General features: G+C 35.6%; 1 protein-coding gene across 7 annotated transcripts in view; it reads right to left on the bottom strand.

Moving 5' to 3' along the window:
- The window catches only part of TAX1BP1 (Tax1 binding protein 1), an 85977-nt gene that overhangs the window by 14404 nt on the left and 53614 nt on the right, over positions 1-17959 (bottom strand). For 4 of the 7 annotated variants that reach the window (XM_017526868.2, XM_017526870.2, XM_017526872.2 and 1 more), the window contains exons 13-14: positions 15595-15720; positions 12536-12607 (exon numbers count right to left, since the gene is read on the bottom strand). In XM_017526868.2, coding sequence (XP_017382357.1) covers positions 12536-12607; positions 15595-15720 — 198 coding nt within the window. The remainder of the gene's footprint in view (positions 1-12535; positions 12608-15594; positions 15721-17959) is intronic. The other 3 variants (XM_017526871.2, XM_037737931.1, XM_017526873.2) reach the window with 1 other exon arrangement.

The following is a 17959-nucleotide window of genomic DNA, read 5'->3' as shown; positions in this document are numbered from 1 at the left end:
ATGTATCCTCCACATATAACAAAATCGGAAAGCAGGATAAAGTCAATATATTTTCAAATTTATTTGTGCGAAGAAAGTACACCTTTCTCACTGAGTTAATTCAGGGCAAACTGTGAATCTCTTATAACTTAGCTATGAATAAAAAATCTTCAAANAAAAAAAAAAAAAAAAGAAAAATGGAATTCTATCATTTAAGATTTTTAAAAAAGATGTGTCCTGTATAAACTCTTTCAAAAAACAAAGAAACATTCCCTAACTTGTTTTATAAGGCCAGTACTATTCTGATATATAAAACGAGGATTTCACAAAAAAACTAGAGACCTTATCACTCATATATATTAATGCAAAAGCCTTAACTTATTATAGCAAGTCAAACCCAGTAATATTAAAAAATAAAACATGGTCAAATGGGCTTTCTCACCAGAAAAAAAAAAAAAAAGTCACTTTAACATCCAAAAACCAAGTGCAGGTCAACATCCAAAAATCGATAAATGTAATTTACCTTTTAAAGGGAAAAAATATGATCATTTCAACTGATGTAGAAGAAATATTTTACATAATTCAAGTCATTCATGTTTTTTTTTTTTTAAATCTCAGAAACTAAAGAATAAAAAGGAACTTTCTTAACCTCATAAAAGGCAGTTAAAAAACCTACCATTGAACCTTAATGGTGAAAAACTAAATGATTCTACTGAAGATCATAATAAGATCAATAATAATAAGGTGATGATGTCTGCTCTCAACACTTCCATTCAAAATAGCCAGTGGATCAAGGCAAAAGTAAGGTAGATTGGAAAGGAAGAAGTAAAACTATCTTTATTCACAATGGTATGAGGATGTACATTAAAAAATCCCCAAAAATCTATAAAAACTAGGAAAATGAGCGTAAATAATTTAGCCAGGTTGCAGTATACAAGGTCAATATGTAAAATCTATTGTATTTCTACATACAGCAATAAATAGCCGTAAAATTACAGTAAAATCAATAGATAAAATATTTAGGAATAAATACACAAAAGATGTGCAAAACCTATACACTAAACAAAGTAATGCATTAAAAAGAGCATAAACAAACAGAGACATACAATGTGTTCATGGACTAGACCCCCTCCCCCCTACAATTAACTACAAATACAATGCAATGCCTATCAAAATCCCAGTAGGCTTTTGTACAAATTGACAAAGTAATTCTAAAATGTACATAGAAATACAAAGGTCCTGTAATCGTTCATATGTAAAAAGCAGAAAGAACAGGCTGGGCATGGTGGCTCGTACCTGTAACTCTAGCACCTTGGGAGGCCAAGGCAGGAGGACTGCCTGTTTGAGACAAGCTTGGGCAACATAGTAAGACCCTATCTCAATTTTAAAATTTTAAAACGGCCAGGCACAGTGGCTCATGCCTGTAATCCCAGCACTTTGGAGGCTGTGGGTGGATCACTTGAGCCCAGCCTGGGCAACATGGCAAAACCCTTTCTCTGCAAGAAATACAAAAATTAGCTGGGTGTGGTAGCATGTGCCTGTAGTCCCTGCTACTCAAAAAGGCTGAGGTGGATCACCTGAGTCTGGGACATCAAGGCTGTAGTAAGCCATGATAGCACTACTGCACTCAAGCCTGGGTGACAGGGTAAGACCCTGTCTCAAAAAAAAAAAAAAAAGAAAGAAAGAAAAGAAAACAAGAAAAAAATTAGCTGGATACAGTGGCATATCCTATAGTCCAGCTATTTCGGAGGCTGAGGCAGAAGGATCACTTGAGCCCAGCTATTTTGGAGGCTGAGGCAGGCAGATCACTTGAGCACCAGGAATTCAAGATTGCAGTGAGCTACAATGAAGCCATTCACTCCAACCTAGAAGATAGGGGAAGACTCTTTCTTTAAGAAAAAAGAAAAAAAGCAGAACAAAGTTGGAAGACTTACGCAACCTGATTTCAAGATGTATTATAAAGCTACAGTAAACAAGACAGTATAGTATTGGCATAAGAATACAGATAAGGAGCTGGCAATCGTTTTCCACAAAGGACCAGACAGTAGATATTTTCACCTTTGCAGGCCAAACAGTCTCTGTGGCACCTACTGAAATCTGTCTCTGCAGTTGCAGTCATAGATGATACCTACATAAATGGGCATGGTCATGTGCTAATATAGTTTTATTTATATAAGCCAGATTTAGCACACAGGCCTTAATTTGCTGACCCCTGATAAAAGTCAATAAAATAGAAGATAGAGTCTAAAAGTAGACCCATACTTATAGAGTATTTTCAACACTGAAAATACCTCAAGATGTGGAGGAAATTCTATGGAGAAAAAGGATGGTCTTTTCAACATGATGTTTAAAAGCTGGGTATTTATTTACAAAATAAACTGACTACGTATCATACCATATAAAACATAAATAAATCATAAATCTAAAGTAAGAGAGCTAAAACTACAAACCTTTTAGAAGAAAAAAATAGGAGAAAATCTTCATAACCTTGATTTAGGCAAAAATTTAAGACAGGACAAACAACATGAATCATTAAGACAAATACAGATAAACTGGACAACCTCAAAATTCAAGTATTTTGCTCTTCAAAAGATAATGCTGTAAGATAAGAAAAAACATACCACAAACTGGAAGAAAACACCACCAAAATATCTGACAAAGGAATTATATCTGGGATATAAAGAGAACTATCACAAACAGAGATGACAGCTCAATAGAAAAAAAAAATAGATTTTAACAGAAACTTCAGAAAGGAGGATGTACAAATGGCCTGTAAGCACACGAAAAGATGCTCAGCATCACTAGTTATCAGGGAAATTAAAATTAAACCCACAATAAGATAACACTAAACACACCCACTAAGATGACTAAAATTAAAGACTGACAATAATACCAAGTGCTGGTGAGGATATGGAGCAGCTGCAAAGTTCATACACTGCCAGTGGGAATACAAAATGGTGCAGCCAGGAAAACAATTTGGCTGTTTCATTAAAAACATACACTTACCACATAAGCCCGCAATTCCACTCCTAGGTATCTACCCAAGAAAAATGAAAACATATGTCCACAAAAATAGTTGGGTAAGAATGTTCACAGCAGCATTATTTCTAATAGCAAAATATCACGAATAATTTAAATGTCCATTAGCTGGCAAGAGGATTAATGTCTATCAACTAGTGAATGGATAATTTCTGCATCATTGCAATTACATGAAATGCTAGAAGCCATAAAACAACAGGGACAGAAAGCAGACCAGAGGTTTTCTAGGACAGGGTGGGAGGGTGGGTGGTGGTAGCAGAAGGGGACAACTGCAAAAGAGCAAGAGGGAACTTTGTGCAGTAATGCAATAATGGAAACATTACACTGTTTAAGTAAAATGGTAGTTACAGAACTACATGCATTTGCCAAAAGTCATCAAACCGCATTTAAATGAATAGATTCTACTACATGTAAACTGCACCTTAACAGAACTGTTTAAAAAAAAAAAAAATGAACCAGAGGCCTTATTAACAAAGGATATAAGAATAAAAAATTTTAGTCTGGAAAGGTGAGCTGGTTTTGCTGCTTGTCATTTCTTGGGGGTAGAGATGAGACTCTGTCTAAGTTAACACATTTTTACCTATTTAAATGATCCAAAAACTGGACTAAGTAACCTTAAAATGAAAGTCACCATCAAGAGCAAAACTGGTAAACATTAAGAAAAATGCAAGTCAACTGAGATTTGGTAAGAGATGTAGGAGGGAGGGGAAGGGTGCGGAGGGATAACATGGGGAGAGATGCCGGATACAGTATGCACCTAAAGTAAAATAAATAAATAAATAAATAAAAAAGAGATGTAGCAATTAAAAGTTCTTTCTAAGCAAGTCCATTCATAGCATACATGTCCATGTATCAACTCTGCCAGGTACTGTGTAAAAACTGTGAGGTTAAAATGGCATTCCTGCCTTTCAATGACTCATTATTTTATTGCAAAAATAAGACTTGTGAAATTTAAGCAAAAAAAGAAAATACTCATTCAAGATACTTATCACAGCATCTGTTACACAGCAGGTACTATACTAGGAACTAGAGATACAAAGATTAACTTGAAATGGATTTTGCCTTCAAGAAATTCAGTCTAATAGAAGATACAACTCTAGATAAATAACAATTAATTGTAATAAGTTGACTTGTATAGAGATGAAGGTAAAATGCAATGTATCAAAATGTAAACACTATATACTAGAAAGAGACTATAGAGAAGAGCCATTTGGGGTGGATCCTAAGGAATTTTCACCAAGCAGATAAATAGCAATCTAGACATAAAGTACATGAAAAGATACAGAAGACATGAGAAATAGTAACATATTTCAGGCTTGGTAAATGAATAATATGGCTAGAGCAAAGAATGCGTATTAAGAATATCAAGAGCCAGGAACAGTGGCTCACCCCTATAATCCCTTCTTTGAGAGGGAAGATCACCTGAGCCCAGGAGTTGGAGAACAACATAGCAAAGCAAGACCCTGTCTCAGGCAGGAGATATAGCTGAAAAGACAAGTTGGAGGTCATATATGTCAAATCTATCATGCAATTTACTACAATGAGACTTCTTCTGGTTTTTCTATCCATTCACTAGTTGATAGACATTTTGAACAACAGCATGGTAAAAATGGTCCCTAGTAAGGTTAATTTAGAAAAAGAATAATGGGCATACTCAAAACAAGAAGCAAATTAGGAAAGCAGTGCAGGAAATACAGTGCAGCAAATACAGGAAAGCAGTGCAGCATGGTAGATTAGAATCAGGCTGACCTAGATTTGATCATCAGAACAGCACTAATAGCCCTAAGGAATTTCTCTTTTCTAGGCCTTACAGGGCTATTGAGAAATGGGAGATATATTTAGAACAAGGCAGGCACTCAAAAGATGTCCTTCGTCTCTTGCCATGGCTGAAAACCCCAGAGATGCTGCTACAGTAATTCAAGACTGGCATGTGACTACAGAAAAATGGAAAGGTTAAATCCAAGAAATATTTCAAACACGATTCAAAAGAAAGAAAAAATGGGCACAAAATAAGTTAGAGATGATAAAATACTTCTTCAGAAATTTAAGCAAATTAAAGAAGTATAGTTAAATTCTTCCGTAAGCAAATAACATACTATTGAAATAGAGTCAACAATTTCATCAAAAGATCTATGCATGCATGGTACAGTCAAGCAACTTTATAGGGAGTTCCAGCCTAATAGGGAGTTTAATACTCCTACTCTACCATCAAAGATACAATAAATTCTTTGCAAATAGGATTCAGGGTAAGAACAGGACTGGTGACAAGCAGCTTTGACTCCTCATGGGGGAAACACAATGTATGAACATGGACAAAAAAGTTAAGGTTAGGCTCTTTTGCAAATCAGAAGACTGAACTCTCCCCTCCAAAACCTAACATGTGGACTTGGAGAAGGTTCTTAAACTGGCATTCATAAAGCCCCTCAAAGGGTCCATGTTTAGATTTCAGGAGGTCCATGAACTTAAATGGGAAAAAAAAATTGCATCTATTCACTAACTTCTAACTAAAGTTTAGGATTTTCTTCCATTGGAAACATAGGGCAAAAAAACCACAGTAATGGTTGTAGTACCTATAACTTGGCCACCTACAGAAATCACATCGATCTGTTTCAATTACATTTGTTGTAGCCATCTCAAAATAGCCTTTATGATCATTATTAGACACACTGCTAAATCTTACATTTGTTTCAGATTACATTTGCTGTAACCATCTCAAAATAGCCTTTGAAGTGATATTGATCACTTCAACATTAGTCATTATTAGACATGCTACTAAATCTGATTTAACATTTAAATGAATAAGCATATACTCTACTATCACATATATTACAAATTTGTCTTAATATTTTGATAACTATAATAATGTGTTTCCTTTGTGATTCTACACATTTTGCTTTATTCATTTTAAATCATTTTCTGAAAATAGACTTCACCAGAATATCAAAGGGTTCTAGACAAAAAATGATCAAGAATCTCTGGGAGATCTTTCCTACTTTTACAAAGTCATGGATAACATGAGTGCAGCTATCTTATCTGAGCAAAACAGTATTAACTGCTGACTCATAATTTTCCTAAAATAGAAAGCCATCACAATTTAAGAAAGAGATTTTGTCAGAAGTAGTCATCTTTTACTGTTCCATCTCCCAGGAACAAGTCTGCTTATCTGATTGCCTTTGCCAGGGTGCCTAAATATTTTTTTTCTTCAGTACCCAAAATGGCTCACAATGACCCTGGTTTTGCAAATTACTTGACAAGTTAAGGATGTTTCTGATATTCCCAACCGGTAAACAGGAGAAATAATATATTCCTCTTCTCTGCCAGTATGGGGATGCTTTGAGAGTAAAGGAGCATGGAGAGTACACCACAGGGCAACTAAATATGTAAATTTTATACCCTCCATCCCACCCACCAAAAAATGAAACAAATGTTGAACTCTAGTTGGATGTGCTTTTCACAGTGGTATGGGTTAGTAATCCTAAAATTATTTTCTGTGTCTTCAATACTTGAGTAAATGTATCAAGGAAGCTGAGACCAAGTTCTTAGTCTAATTAGAAAAGGAAGTTATATTATAGAAAGAGAGAAGACTAGAATTTTTGCTATAGTTTTAGACTAGAATTAGAATTTTAGACTAGTATTTACTAATGAAGTGTGTGTGTGGGTGTGTGTGTTGTTGTTGTTGTTGTTGTTGTTGTTGCTGTTGAATATACAGAGAGGGAAAGAGAGGGGGAGAAACATATTTCCAAGCTCTATCTGCTAAGGACTTTGAATCAGTAAGGGCACACTTACAGCCCCGATCTTGGTTTCTAAACTACATTCACCAGTGAAAGGAACAGGACTCCTTGGAGAAAAGACTGATTCCAGGCTGGGACAGGAAAATAACAAGATGAGCCTGGAACATCTTACTACACCAGAAAGTAATAAGTGCTCAAACAATAATGAAAGATATATTAAAAGGCCACAAGAGCTAGTTTGCAGGGGCTGTTACTAGTTAAATCTGATACAATCTGAGTATTAAAATGATTATAAAAACAGATGTAACCCATTGAATTAAACAAGAATTCATGAGTCTACAATGATAAAAACCAATGAATAGATAAAAGTGGAGGGGAAGAAAAGATAGCTTTTTCTTACAAAAAAATTCTAATCAATATAGAAGGAATGATGGAGTTAGAAGATCATTAACAGATACAAAAATATCAGGTGAAAATTTGATAAAAAACAAGATATTTACATGGTCTCAAAGTATCTCCCTACAAATTACTGAGTAATTACAAAGGGAAAATACTAATTTTACGTAAGTAAAACCTGGTGGACAATACCTTAACCAAATAATGAAAGATCACTAGTATTGAGAAGGATAAATTCTGTAGTATTCCTGGCAAAATTTATAACCTAAGTTTCATCATGATGAAATATTAAACCAAAATATAATATTAAATAACTAGCCCATATTTTTCAAAAATGTCAAGTTTAAGAAAGGGTATAAAATTGTTAAAGGGATAAAGGGAAACTAAAAACATGACAACTAAATGCATCACGGATTAGGATTAGATCTTACATCAAGGAAGAAAAGGCTATAAAGAATAAACAAAGTACTAAGGATATGATGTTAATATGGATTGTGGGTTAGATGACAACACTGGGTCAGTGTTAAATTTCCTAAATCTGTTAACTGTAACATGGCTGAAAGAACATCCTTGTACTGAAGATGCAATATGCAGGGGCTCTTACGTCTTCATCTCCAGCTACTGTCAAATGGTGGGGAAAAAATATATCTGAGAGTTCACTATACTATTTTTTCAACTTGAGTTTACAATTACATAAAAATTCAAAGCTACAAAAAGTTCAGGAGCCCCCATATTTAAAAACAATAAACAGTTACAACATAAATGAAAGAGAAAATCCTGTTTTCAAGAGGAAAAGTAAAAATACTTAGGAATAAACTTTATTTTAAAGGAATTCTTCCAAACCCACATGAAGAAAATTAAAATTCCTGAAAGACACAAAACAGATTTGAACACCACATCCCATATCGCCCGTGTTTTATTAAAAGGTAGATCACCAAGATGTTAGTTATCCCTAAGTTAATGTATACACTTAATGCAATATCAGTAAGAATACCAACAATCATTTATTTCTGGAGCTAGAAAGTTAGTACTAAAATTGATAGGGAAAACGAACCCCTCAGGAAAAACACTGAAAACAAAGAGTTATGAGAAACGACTAACTCAACCAAATACTAAAAAAAGACTACAAAGTTCTTACAATTAAATCAGCATGGTACTAGTATATAAATAGACAGACCAATGGAACCGTACTCAAAGGACAGAAAGAGATCCAAATGCATACAGAAATCTATTATACGATAAAGGCAATACCTCAAATCACTGACACAAAACTGATATTTTGATAAATGAACTGAGACAACTAGATAGAAATTTAGAAGTAGATAAACTTAGATTCATTCCTTCTGTGATATCCAAGAATAAATTCTAAATGGATAAATAGGAAATTTTAACATAAAGAAAGCTGAAACTGGCCAGAAGCAGTGGTTCATGCCTGTAATCCCAGCACTTTGGGAGGCCCAGGTGGGTGGATCACCTGAGGTCAAGAGTTCTAGACCAGCCTGGCCAACATGGTGAAACCCCATCTCTACTAAAAATACAAAAATTAGCTGAGTGTGATGGCAGGCGCCTTAATCCCAGCTACTTGGGAGGCTGAGGCAGAATCACTTAAACCCAAAGGCAGAAGTAGTAGTGAGCCAAGCTTGCACCACTGCACTCCAGCCTGGGCAATAAGGCAGGACTCCATCTCAAAAAAAAAAAAAAAAAAAAAACCTGAAACTATATCAGAACAAAAGACAAGTGAATTCCTCTATAACATGGGTGTAGGGACCGCTTTCTATGGAAAACTAAAAATTCAAATGGAACACAGCAGTGGTTTTCAAAATTGAGCATAAATCAGAAACACCTGGAGGGCCTTTGTCAAACACATATTTTGGGCCATCATCTCCAGAGTTGCTGATTCAGCAGGTCTGGGACAGGGCCCAAGAACATGCTTTTTGTCGTCGTCATTGTTGATACAGAGTCTCACTCTGTTGTCAAGGCTGTAGTGCAGTGGCACGATCTCAGCTCACTGTACCCTCCACCTCCCAGATTCAAGCAATTCTCCTGCTTCAGTCTCCCAAGTAGCTGGGATTACAGGTGTTGAGCCACCACATTTGGCTAATTTTTGCATTTTTAGTAGAGACAGAATTTTAACATGTTGGCCAGGCTGGTCTGAAATTCCTGACCTCAGGTGATCTGCAAGCCTTGGCCTCCCAAAGTGCTGGGATTACAGGTGTGAGCCACTGCACCCGGCAAAGAATATGCATTTCTAACAAGTTTCCACATGGTGCTGACACTGCTGGTCAAGGCAGTACCACACGTTAGACTACACAAAAATAAACAACTTTTACATGGTAAAAGTAAGCATGGTCAGAAGTCAAATAAACTAGAGAAAATGATAAACTGGGAGAAAATCCTTACTACGTATATATCACAAATAAAGGGCTAATATCTCTAACAGGGTAAATATATACATGTATAATAAGTAAAACAAACCAAAATCAGAGAATAATGAACCAAAGAACTCACAAAAAAGATGTTTAACCTCACTTGTAACAGAGATGCAAATTAAAACTACACTATAATACTATTCCTGATCTATCACATAGGCAAAAATTAGAAAGCCTGATTACAATTTGTATGGGAAACATGTCCACTTCTCATACATTGCTGGTGGAAATGAAAAATAATACAAACCCTATGAAAGGGGATCTGGCAATCTCTAACAAAACTATACATGCATTTACCCTTCAAACCAGCAATCACACTTCCGGAATTCCCTTCAGGGAATTTACCCTGAAGGCACCACCCCAAACACCAGAAAACCATATGTGCATAGAATCATTCATTGCAGCATTATTTGTAAAATGTTAGAAACTACCTAAATGCCCAAATACAGGAGGTTGTTTAAAAAAAATTATGGTATCGGCCGGGCGCGGTGGCTCAAGCCTGTAATCCCAGCACTTTGGGAGGCCGAGGTGGGTGGATCACGAGGTCAAGAGATCGAGACCATCCTGGTCAACATGGTGAAACCCCGTCTCTACTAAAAATACAAAAAATTAGCTGGGCATGGTGGCGCGTGCCTGTAATCCCAGCTACTCAGGAGGCTGAGGCAGGAGAATTGCCTGAACCCAGGAGGCAGAGGTTGCGGTGAGCCAAGATCACGCCATTGCACTCCAGCCTGGGTAACAAGAGCGAAACTCTGTCTCAAAAAAAAAAAAAAAAAAAATTATGGTATGTACAATGGAATGTTATATAGCTGTTTAAAAAAAAGGTGGAGGATTTCTATGAACTTTATATATGGAATGATTTTCATAATATAGTACTGTTAAGTGAGGAAAAGAATATACAGGTTGAGCCTTCCCTGATAGAAAATCCAAAATCCCAAATGTTCCAAACTCAAACTTTTTCAGCACTGACATGATGCCACAAGTAGAAAATTCTGGCCGGGCGTGGTGGCTCACGCCTGTAATCCCAGCACTTTGGGAGGCCGAGGTGGGTGGATCACGAGGTCAAGAGATCGAGACCATCCTGGTCAACATGGTGAAACCCCATCTCTACTAAAACTACAAAAAATTAGCTGGGCATGGTGGCACGTGCCTGTAGTCCCAGCTACTCAGGAGGCTGAGGCAGGAGAATTGCCTGAACCCAGGAGGCGGAGGTTGCGGTGAGCCGAGATCGCGCCATTGCACTCCAGCCTGGGTAACAAGAGTGAAACTCTGTCTCAAAAAAAAAAAAAGAAAATTCTACACCTGCCACATTTTTTCACTGTTGTTAATCGTACATAATATTTTTTGCTGCTAAATACTTATGTGTGAATAAGTACAAGAAAATGATTGGTTATCAGTAGGCTGAGGACCTCACTTGTAACTGGCCTCTAAAATGGGAGCAGTCTTGTGGGACTGAGCCCTTAACCTGTGGGGTCTATGCTAACTCGTGGTAGTTAGTATCAGAATTGAACTGAATTTTAGAATACCAGTTTTGGCATCAGAAAACTATTGCTGGAACAACGCCACACAGACATACATCAACAAGGACAAAGAAAGGTTTGTCCTTACAGAATGCCAAAGGAGAAATGTGGAAAAAGTGGTAGGAATTGAAAAATCAGAATTTCATAACTATCACAGTAGCCCCATCCAATCTTGAGGTCAAACTTGCACTTAGAATGGCAGTTTTATGATGCATGATTTTGAAACATCGCTGGTCATTCAGAAAACTACTGGTTCAACGAGTTATGTGGATCTTCTAAATGCTGGCAAATTTTGCTATATAATTAAAAAAATACAGTCTAAATATTACACCCATCTCATTAGACATGTTTATAAACACTGGAAAGCATCAAAGTCACAGTGGAAGATACAAGTTTTTCAAAATTTTAGTTTTTGCTTAAAAACTTAAATATTATCAGTGGTAACAAACATTAACAACTGTTTTTCCTTGAAATAATAGGCTGATTTCATTTCACTTAGAGAAAATATTTGCCAAATACCCAAGTCTGAATATAGAAGTTGTTCTTTAAAGTAAAAATGGTGTTCCATAAAAAAAAAGGCTAGTTCAACTCACAGCTCAATCACGTTAGCACTTTACCTTTTATTAATCATCATACCTCATCAGGCAACAAAAGAACTTTAGGGGTACTTTTTGTTTCATCACACAGAACACTAAAAAGACATGTACCCAAGGGTCAAGTGTAAATAAAATTAACAAATTTTTACTGTTTCAACATCTTCAGTGAGACTGGCTTTTTTTTCTCTACTGTGAGCACATGGTGGTGATGAATACAATAACTACTAATGCAGTTTGATGCCACTGCCTTAATTCATACTAACACATAAGCAGTATTCCCACACTGCTTTCACACAGTGCAAATCTAACAGTGGGGAGAAAAATCTGTGTTATTATGAAAATTGTTTCTTTGCAGGCACTTGAAAGGGGATTGGGGACTACCACAAGGACCACAAACCACACTTTCAGAAATGCTGCATTATAGCATCTTTTATATTACAAATGTATTGCTCTATGTGAATTTGAGGTTATGCTGTAAGTCATTAAACTTCAAAAATGTTTCCTACTACAAAAGAAAACCAGATGAACAGTTTATGTAATTTTTATAAATTTCACTGTTTTTCTAATTTAAACATTGTAAAGCTTATTTGTTAAATAGAAATTAAGTAATAAAGACCAAACTAATAATTTTCAACACTTAAGCATTTTTCTTACATTCTAAATATTTTAAATATTATTTATCTAAAAGCACTTTTCACTAAGAGTCTTAACATCTATTTGTCTTTAGTCATTCAATTTTTTTTAAAGCCTCTTGTCACATAAACTATAAAATGTGTCTCTTCATAAAACTGTATTATTATTCAGTTTCATATGATATACATTTTTTAAACTACATTGCTCAATACCTTCTCCCTGGAGAGGTTTTCCAAATGTGAAGTCAGACCACTTATTTCTTTGTCTTTTTCTGCCAACTGCAGCTGAATAAAGAAAGAAATTATCATTATTTTTATCTTCTCCCTCCTTGCAACTTTGAGATCTGGTTTACACTGTTTTATGAAATTAATTCCTATTGCTAAATCCATTTATTTTCCTCAACTAATTCTTTAACTTCTCTGAATTGTCATTTATTGACCAACTTGCCTTATTCTTAAAACTATTCCTTTGATTTATGTGAAATGCATGAATATTTTCATCATCCCATGCCCTTTCTTGTGTGCTTTTTCTTCCCAATTCAAATATGAGTACTCTCCAAAGTTTCTTCTTTGGCTTCTTCTCTCAATATCCTCTCTGAAAACTCACTTTCTTCCATAACTTCAAATACCATCCCCCTGGGAATAAATCACAAATATTAACTCATGTACCACTTTCTCTCTCCTAAGTTCCAAATCTGCCTTTTAAATTGATGGTTAATGTCCCAAGTCTACTTCCCTACTTCTGTTAACAGATCTCAATCTCAGAGCACATTGTGACTAAAGCTTAGAATCCATATTGGAATACTTTTCCCTTTTCCTCTTTCTCCAACCTCCAACACTTTCCGTCTCTAAATCATTCATTCATTCATTCATTCATTCAGCAATCACCCACTGATCACCTATTATAGCTTAAGCATTAATCGATACGAATACAAATAAAACCATTCTTCAGTGGTTCTTCCCCCAAGATGTCTTTTACAGCTTTCTCTTGTAGATGCATATCCTGTTCAATGGCAGATGATCAGGGAAGGTATCCAAAAGGAGGTGGCCTTTATCAATTCATTCTAAGAATATTTCTACCTGATTTCCTCACCTTCAGACCCTTCCCAGCTATAAATCCTCTTCAGTGCTGCCAAATTATTTTCAAAAAGACTCACTGTGATTGGGTCTCTTTTCTCCTAGAAAATTCTTAATAGGACCTAGCAGCCAAATTCCTTTTAGGCCTTCCAAAACCTGGCTTCAAGCTATCACTCAAGCCCAGGCTACTCCATCACAAGACTGCTCACAGTTTGCAGACAATGCACTCCACCTCTGACCTCCAAACATGACTTAATGCTCTTCCATCTACAGTACTTAGAAAGCTGCTGCTTCCTTTCCCTAGGTCTGCTTCTCCTCCCCTCCCAGTTTGTTCTTTCAAAGGTCTAGTTACTCCATAATGTCTTCCCCTTAAATATTTGATTGGAAACAACTCTAAGGCAGTTAAACTTATCATTCATGTAGAGCCTTATCACATTTTGCCTTGTCTGGTCAGTGTTAGTCTGTGTCAAAACAGTACCAAATAGGGCAAAAGAAACTAAATAAAAAGCCAAACACATTTACCAGCTACATAATTTTAGATATGTTGTTTAATCTCAATGCTTACTTTTATCATTAATGAAATAAAATTATCTGTTTAGCTTCCCATGGTTTATAGATGATTACCTAGGGTAGTGTTAAAATGTTGTGCACACTACCATTGCAATTCTAGCAATCTACTAGATTATAAACTCCTTAAGCATAGCCCTGTGCCTTATATGATCACCCACAGGATAGCTAACACAGTACTTTATGTATAATAGGCTTCAACAAACATTTACTAAATCATTTTCCTATTCAACATGCAAAAAATTCTTTTCATATGAATTCATGATTCACACTTAATAATCAAGGAAGCTGCCAGTTACTGAAAAGAATATCCACAAGGATCCCAGAAACAATAACAAGCTAATGTATCTTAGCCTGTAATGTGCTACATCTCCAGCCCCTAAAAGGGAAAACTAAAGTAATTCTAATTTTAAAATTAGATCATAGATACAATTAGTTATGATATGGCAAATGTAAACCATTTAGAATTCCTGGTCCTTAGTTCAAAAAAAATGTAAATTATATCTATATACATATCTTAAAATATATTAAATTATACTAGGAAGAAACATATATTTGTACTTATTAAGTAGCTAGACAGCCTGTTAATTTTTTTCTCTAATATTCTTTTTTTTTTTTTTTGAGATGGAGTCTCACACTGTTGCCCAGGCTAGAGTACAACGGCATGATCTAGCCTCACTGCAACCTCCACGTCTCAACTTCAAGTGATTCTCCTGCCTCATCCTCCCAAGTGGCTGGAATTACCGGTGCCTGCCCCATGCCCAGCAAATTTCTTGTATTTTTAGTAGAGATGGGGTTTCACTATGTTGACCAGGCTGGTCTTGAACTCCTGACCTCATGATCCGCCTGCCTCGGCCTCCCAAAATGCGGGGATTACAGGAGTGAGCTACCACACCCGGCCTTCTCTATCATTCTTATAGATATCATTTATCATTTGGGCTTGTCTGTTGCCTAAGATTATTTTGGCAAAAATAATTGTCATTAGTTAAGATAACATCACTTGCTTTTACAGTATTTCATTTATGATCACAGTCACATACTTTGGTGATAAATGTTAAAATTCTAGCCCAATTTTTAAAATTACTGATGGCATACTGTTGTACTCCAAAAAAAAGTCAAGACCCTAAAATAAACCTTTTTATTTATTTATTTTTATTTTTTAGAGACTGGTGATGGGGAGGTATCTCCCTGTTGCCCAGGCTGATCTCAAACTCCTGGACTCAATCCTCCCAGCTTGGCCTCCCAAAGAGCTGGGATTATAGGCATGAGTCACCACACTCAGCCATCCTAAAATAATTTTACATACATATTTATATTTGTTTCAAAATGAAAAGGAAGATAATGATCACTTTTCATCTTTAAAAATAAACACAATTAAAAGATGTAATTTTAATAGCCATCTGAATTCACAGAATTAAGGCCACCATAGCAACACAAATGGTACCCATTTTCTCAATTCATAGTTAATGAACAATATTTATGTAGCTAAACATATAGCACACTTTTATTTGTGGAAAAAACTCTCAATTAACCATATTTAAAATGTATATTAGATTGAATAAAATTATACATAACAGATTTTCAAAAGTTTATGCCTTAAGCTTACGTACAATGAGTACCAAACTTACTTTATAATTGTCCTGTACTTCAGCTAGTTCAAGTTTTACATTTTCAGCAATTTTTACTTGTTCTTTCCATTTCAGCTCCATTTTTGCAAGTTCATCAGCATATTTATTGCATTTTGTTTTCTCATCCTAAATGAAATTAGTATAATTACCAAAAGATTTTAAACCCATGTAGAGTGAAAATCTACACCAATGTACTTAAATATCGGCTGAATGTCTGTAACACACTGTTCTAACAGCATAAAAACTGGAATAATCAAATGTCTGCCAATAGACAATTGGATAAATCATTTTCTATCCACACAATGAAATAGTATATATCTATAATCTTAAATAAGGCAGATGTACAAGTTGACAAGGAAAAATGTTAAGATGCATTAATTGAAAATAGCAAGTGACTAAAACAGAAAATATCCATTTTTGTTTATAAGTTGTTTTACACAGTTATAATACGATATACCTATGTGTGTTGTACACAAAATATAAATCACAATATTAACAGTTCTTATCTCTGGGGATGAGAATCATGGAGGTAATTTTTGATATCTCTATTCTTCATTTCTGGAACACTGTAACATTTCACAATAAGTATATATTACTTTTGCAAAGGGAGAAAATAAAATCATATTTATACTGCTGTTGTTTCCATGCATTGATAAACTTCAGAATTTGCTGACCAAGATAATTTTTAGGTTAACTTCTTATACATTGCTCTTCTCTACTACGCAGATTATCATAAAGGAGAAATTACAAATTGTGACAAAAAGATAATTAGGCCAATTCCATTTGGAACATTTTGTTCAATGTGAACACTTAAAGATATACTTTGAGCAATTCAATGGAAAGTCTTTTAAACAAATAATGCTAGGTCACCTGAATATCCATACCATACATTCCATATCTCATACCATACACAAAAAGTAACTCAAAATGATTCACAGACCTAAGCAAAAAAGCTAATTATAAAACTTCTAGAAGATAACCTAAGAGAAAATCTTTATATCCCTGGATTCGGCAAACGTTCCTTAGAAGGTAAAAAGCACAAAACATAAAAAACTGATAAACTGTACTATATCAAAATTAGAATTTTGCTTTTCTAAAAACATCATTAAAGAAATGAAAAGGCAAGCTACAGACTTGTAAAAAATATTAACCTTACATATATCAAACAAAAGACATATCCAGAATAAAAAACAAACTCAAGGTGAACAACCCAATGTTTAAACTACCAAAAAGATGTGACCACTCACACAAAAGATAAAGAGCAAATAAGCATAAGAAAAGATGCTCAACATCAAGTCATTATGGATATGCACATTAAAATCACAATGAGCTATCAGTACACACTCATTAGGGCTGGCTATGTAAAATGGTACAAACACCTTACAAAACAGTAACTTCTTTTCTGGTTTTCTTTTTTTTTTTGAGACAGAGTCTCATTCTGTCACCCAGGCTGGAGTGCAGTGGCATGATCTTGGTTCACTGCATCCTCCATCTCCTGGGTTCAAATGATTCTCCTGCCTCAGCCTCCAGTGTAGATGGGATTACAAGCATGCACCACCACACCGGGCAAATTTTTGTATTTTTAGTAGAGGAGGGGTTTCATCAGGCTGATCACAAACTCCTGAACTCAAGTGACCCTCCCACCTCGGCCTTCCAAAGTGCTGGGATTACAGGTGTGAGCCACTGCACCCAGCCAGTAATTTCTTATAAATATTCACCTACCATATCACCCATACAATTCACTCCCAGATATTTACCCAAGAGAAACAAAAAAACTGTATATCCATAAAAAAACTTGTAAACACATGTTCATAAGCAGATTTGTACCAGCCAAAAAACAACCCCAAATGCCCATTGACTGGTGAATGAACAAATGATACAATAAAAGGAATAAATATAAGCAATAATATGAATAAATCTCAAAATAATCATGCTAAAAGAGGGCAGAAAAAAATACATATTACATGACTCCATTTTATAAAGTTGTATAAAAGGTAGGCTAGCTGATAGTGGCAGAAGGCAGGCCAATGATTTCCTGGAGATAAGGATAGCGAAAGAGATGTGTTGCAAACAGGGACAAAAAAATGTGGGTCAGCTGTGGTGGCTCACATCTGTAATTCCAGCACTTTGGGAGGTTAAAGCGGGCAGATTAGGAGGTCAGGAGTTAGAGACCTGCCTGGCTAACATGATGAAACCCTGTCTCTACTTAAAAAATACAAAAATTAGCTGGGAGTGGTGGGACTCGCCTGTAGTCCCAGCTACTCAGGAGGCTGAGGCAGGAGAATCGCTGGAACTCAGGAAGGAAAGCCGAGGTCACACCGCTGTACTCCAGCCTGGGAGACAGAGCAAGACTCTGTCTCAAAAA

Source organism: Cebus imitator, unplaced genomic scaffold, assembly GCF_001604975.1.
Source record: "Cebus imitator isolate Cc_AM_T3 unplaced genomic scaffold, Cebus_imitator-1.0 Scaffold45, whole genome shotgun sequence".
Taxonomy (NCBI): domain Eukaryota; kingdom Metazoa; phylum Chordata; class Mammalia; order Primates; family Cebidae; genus Cebus; species Cebus imitator.
This window is presented reverse-complemented; position numbering and strand designations above follow the sequence as displayed.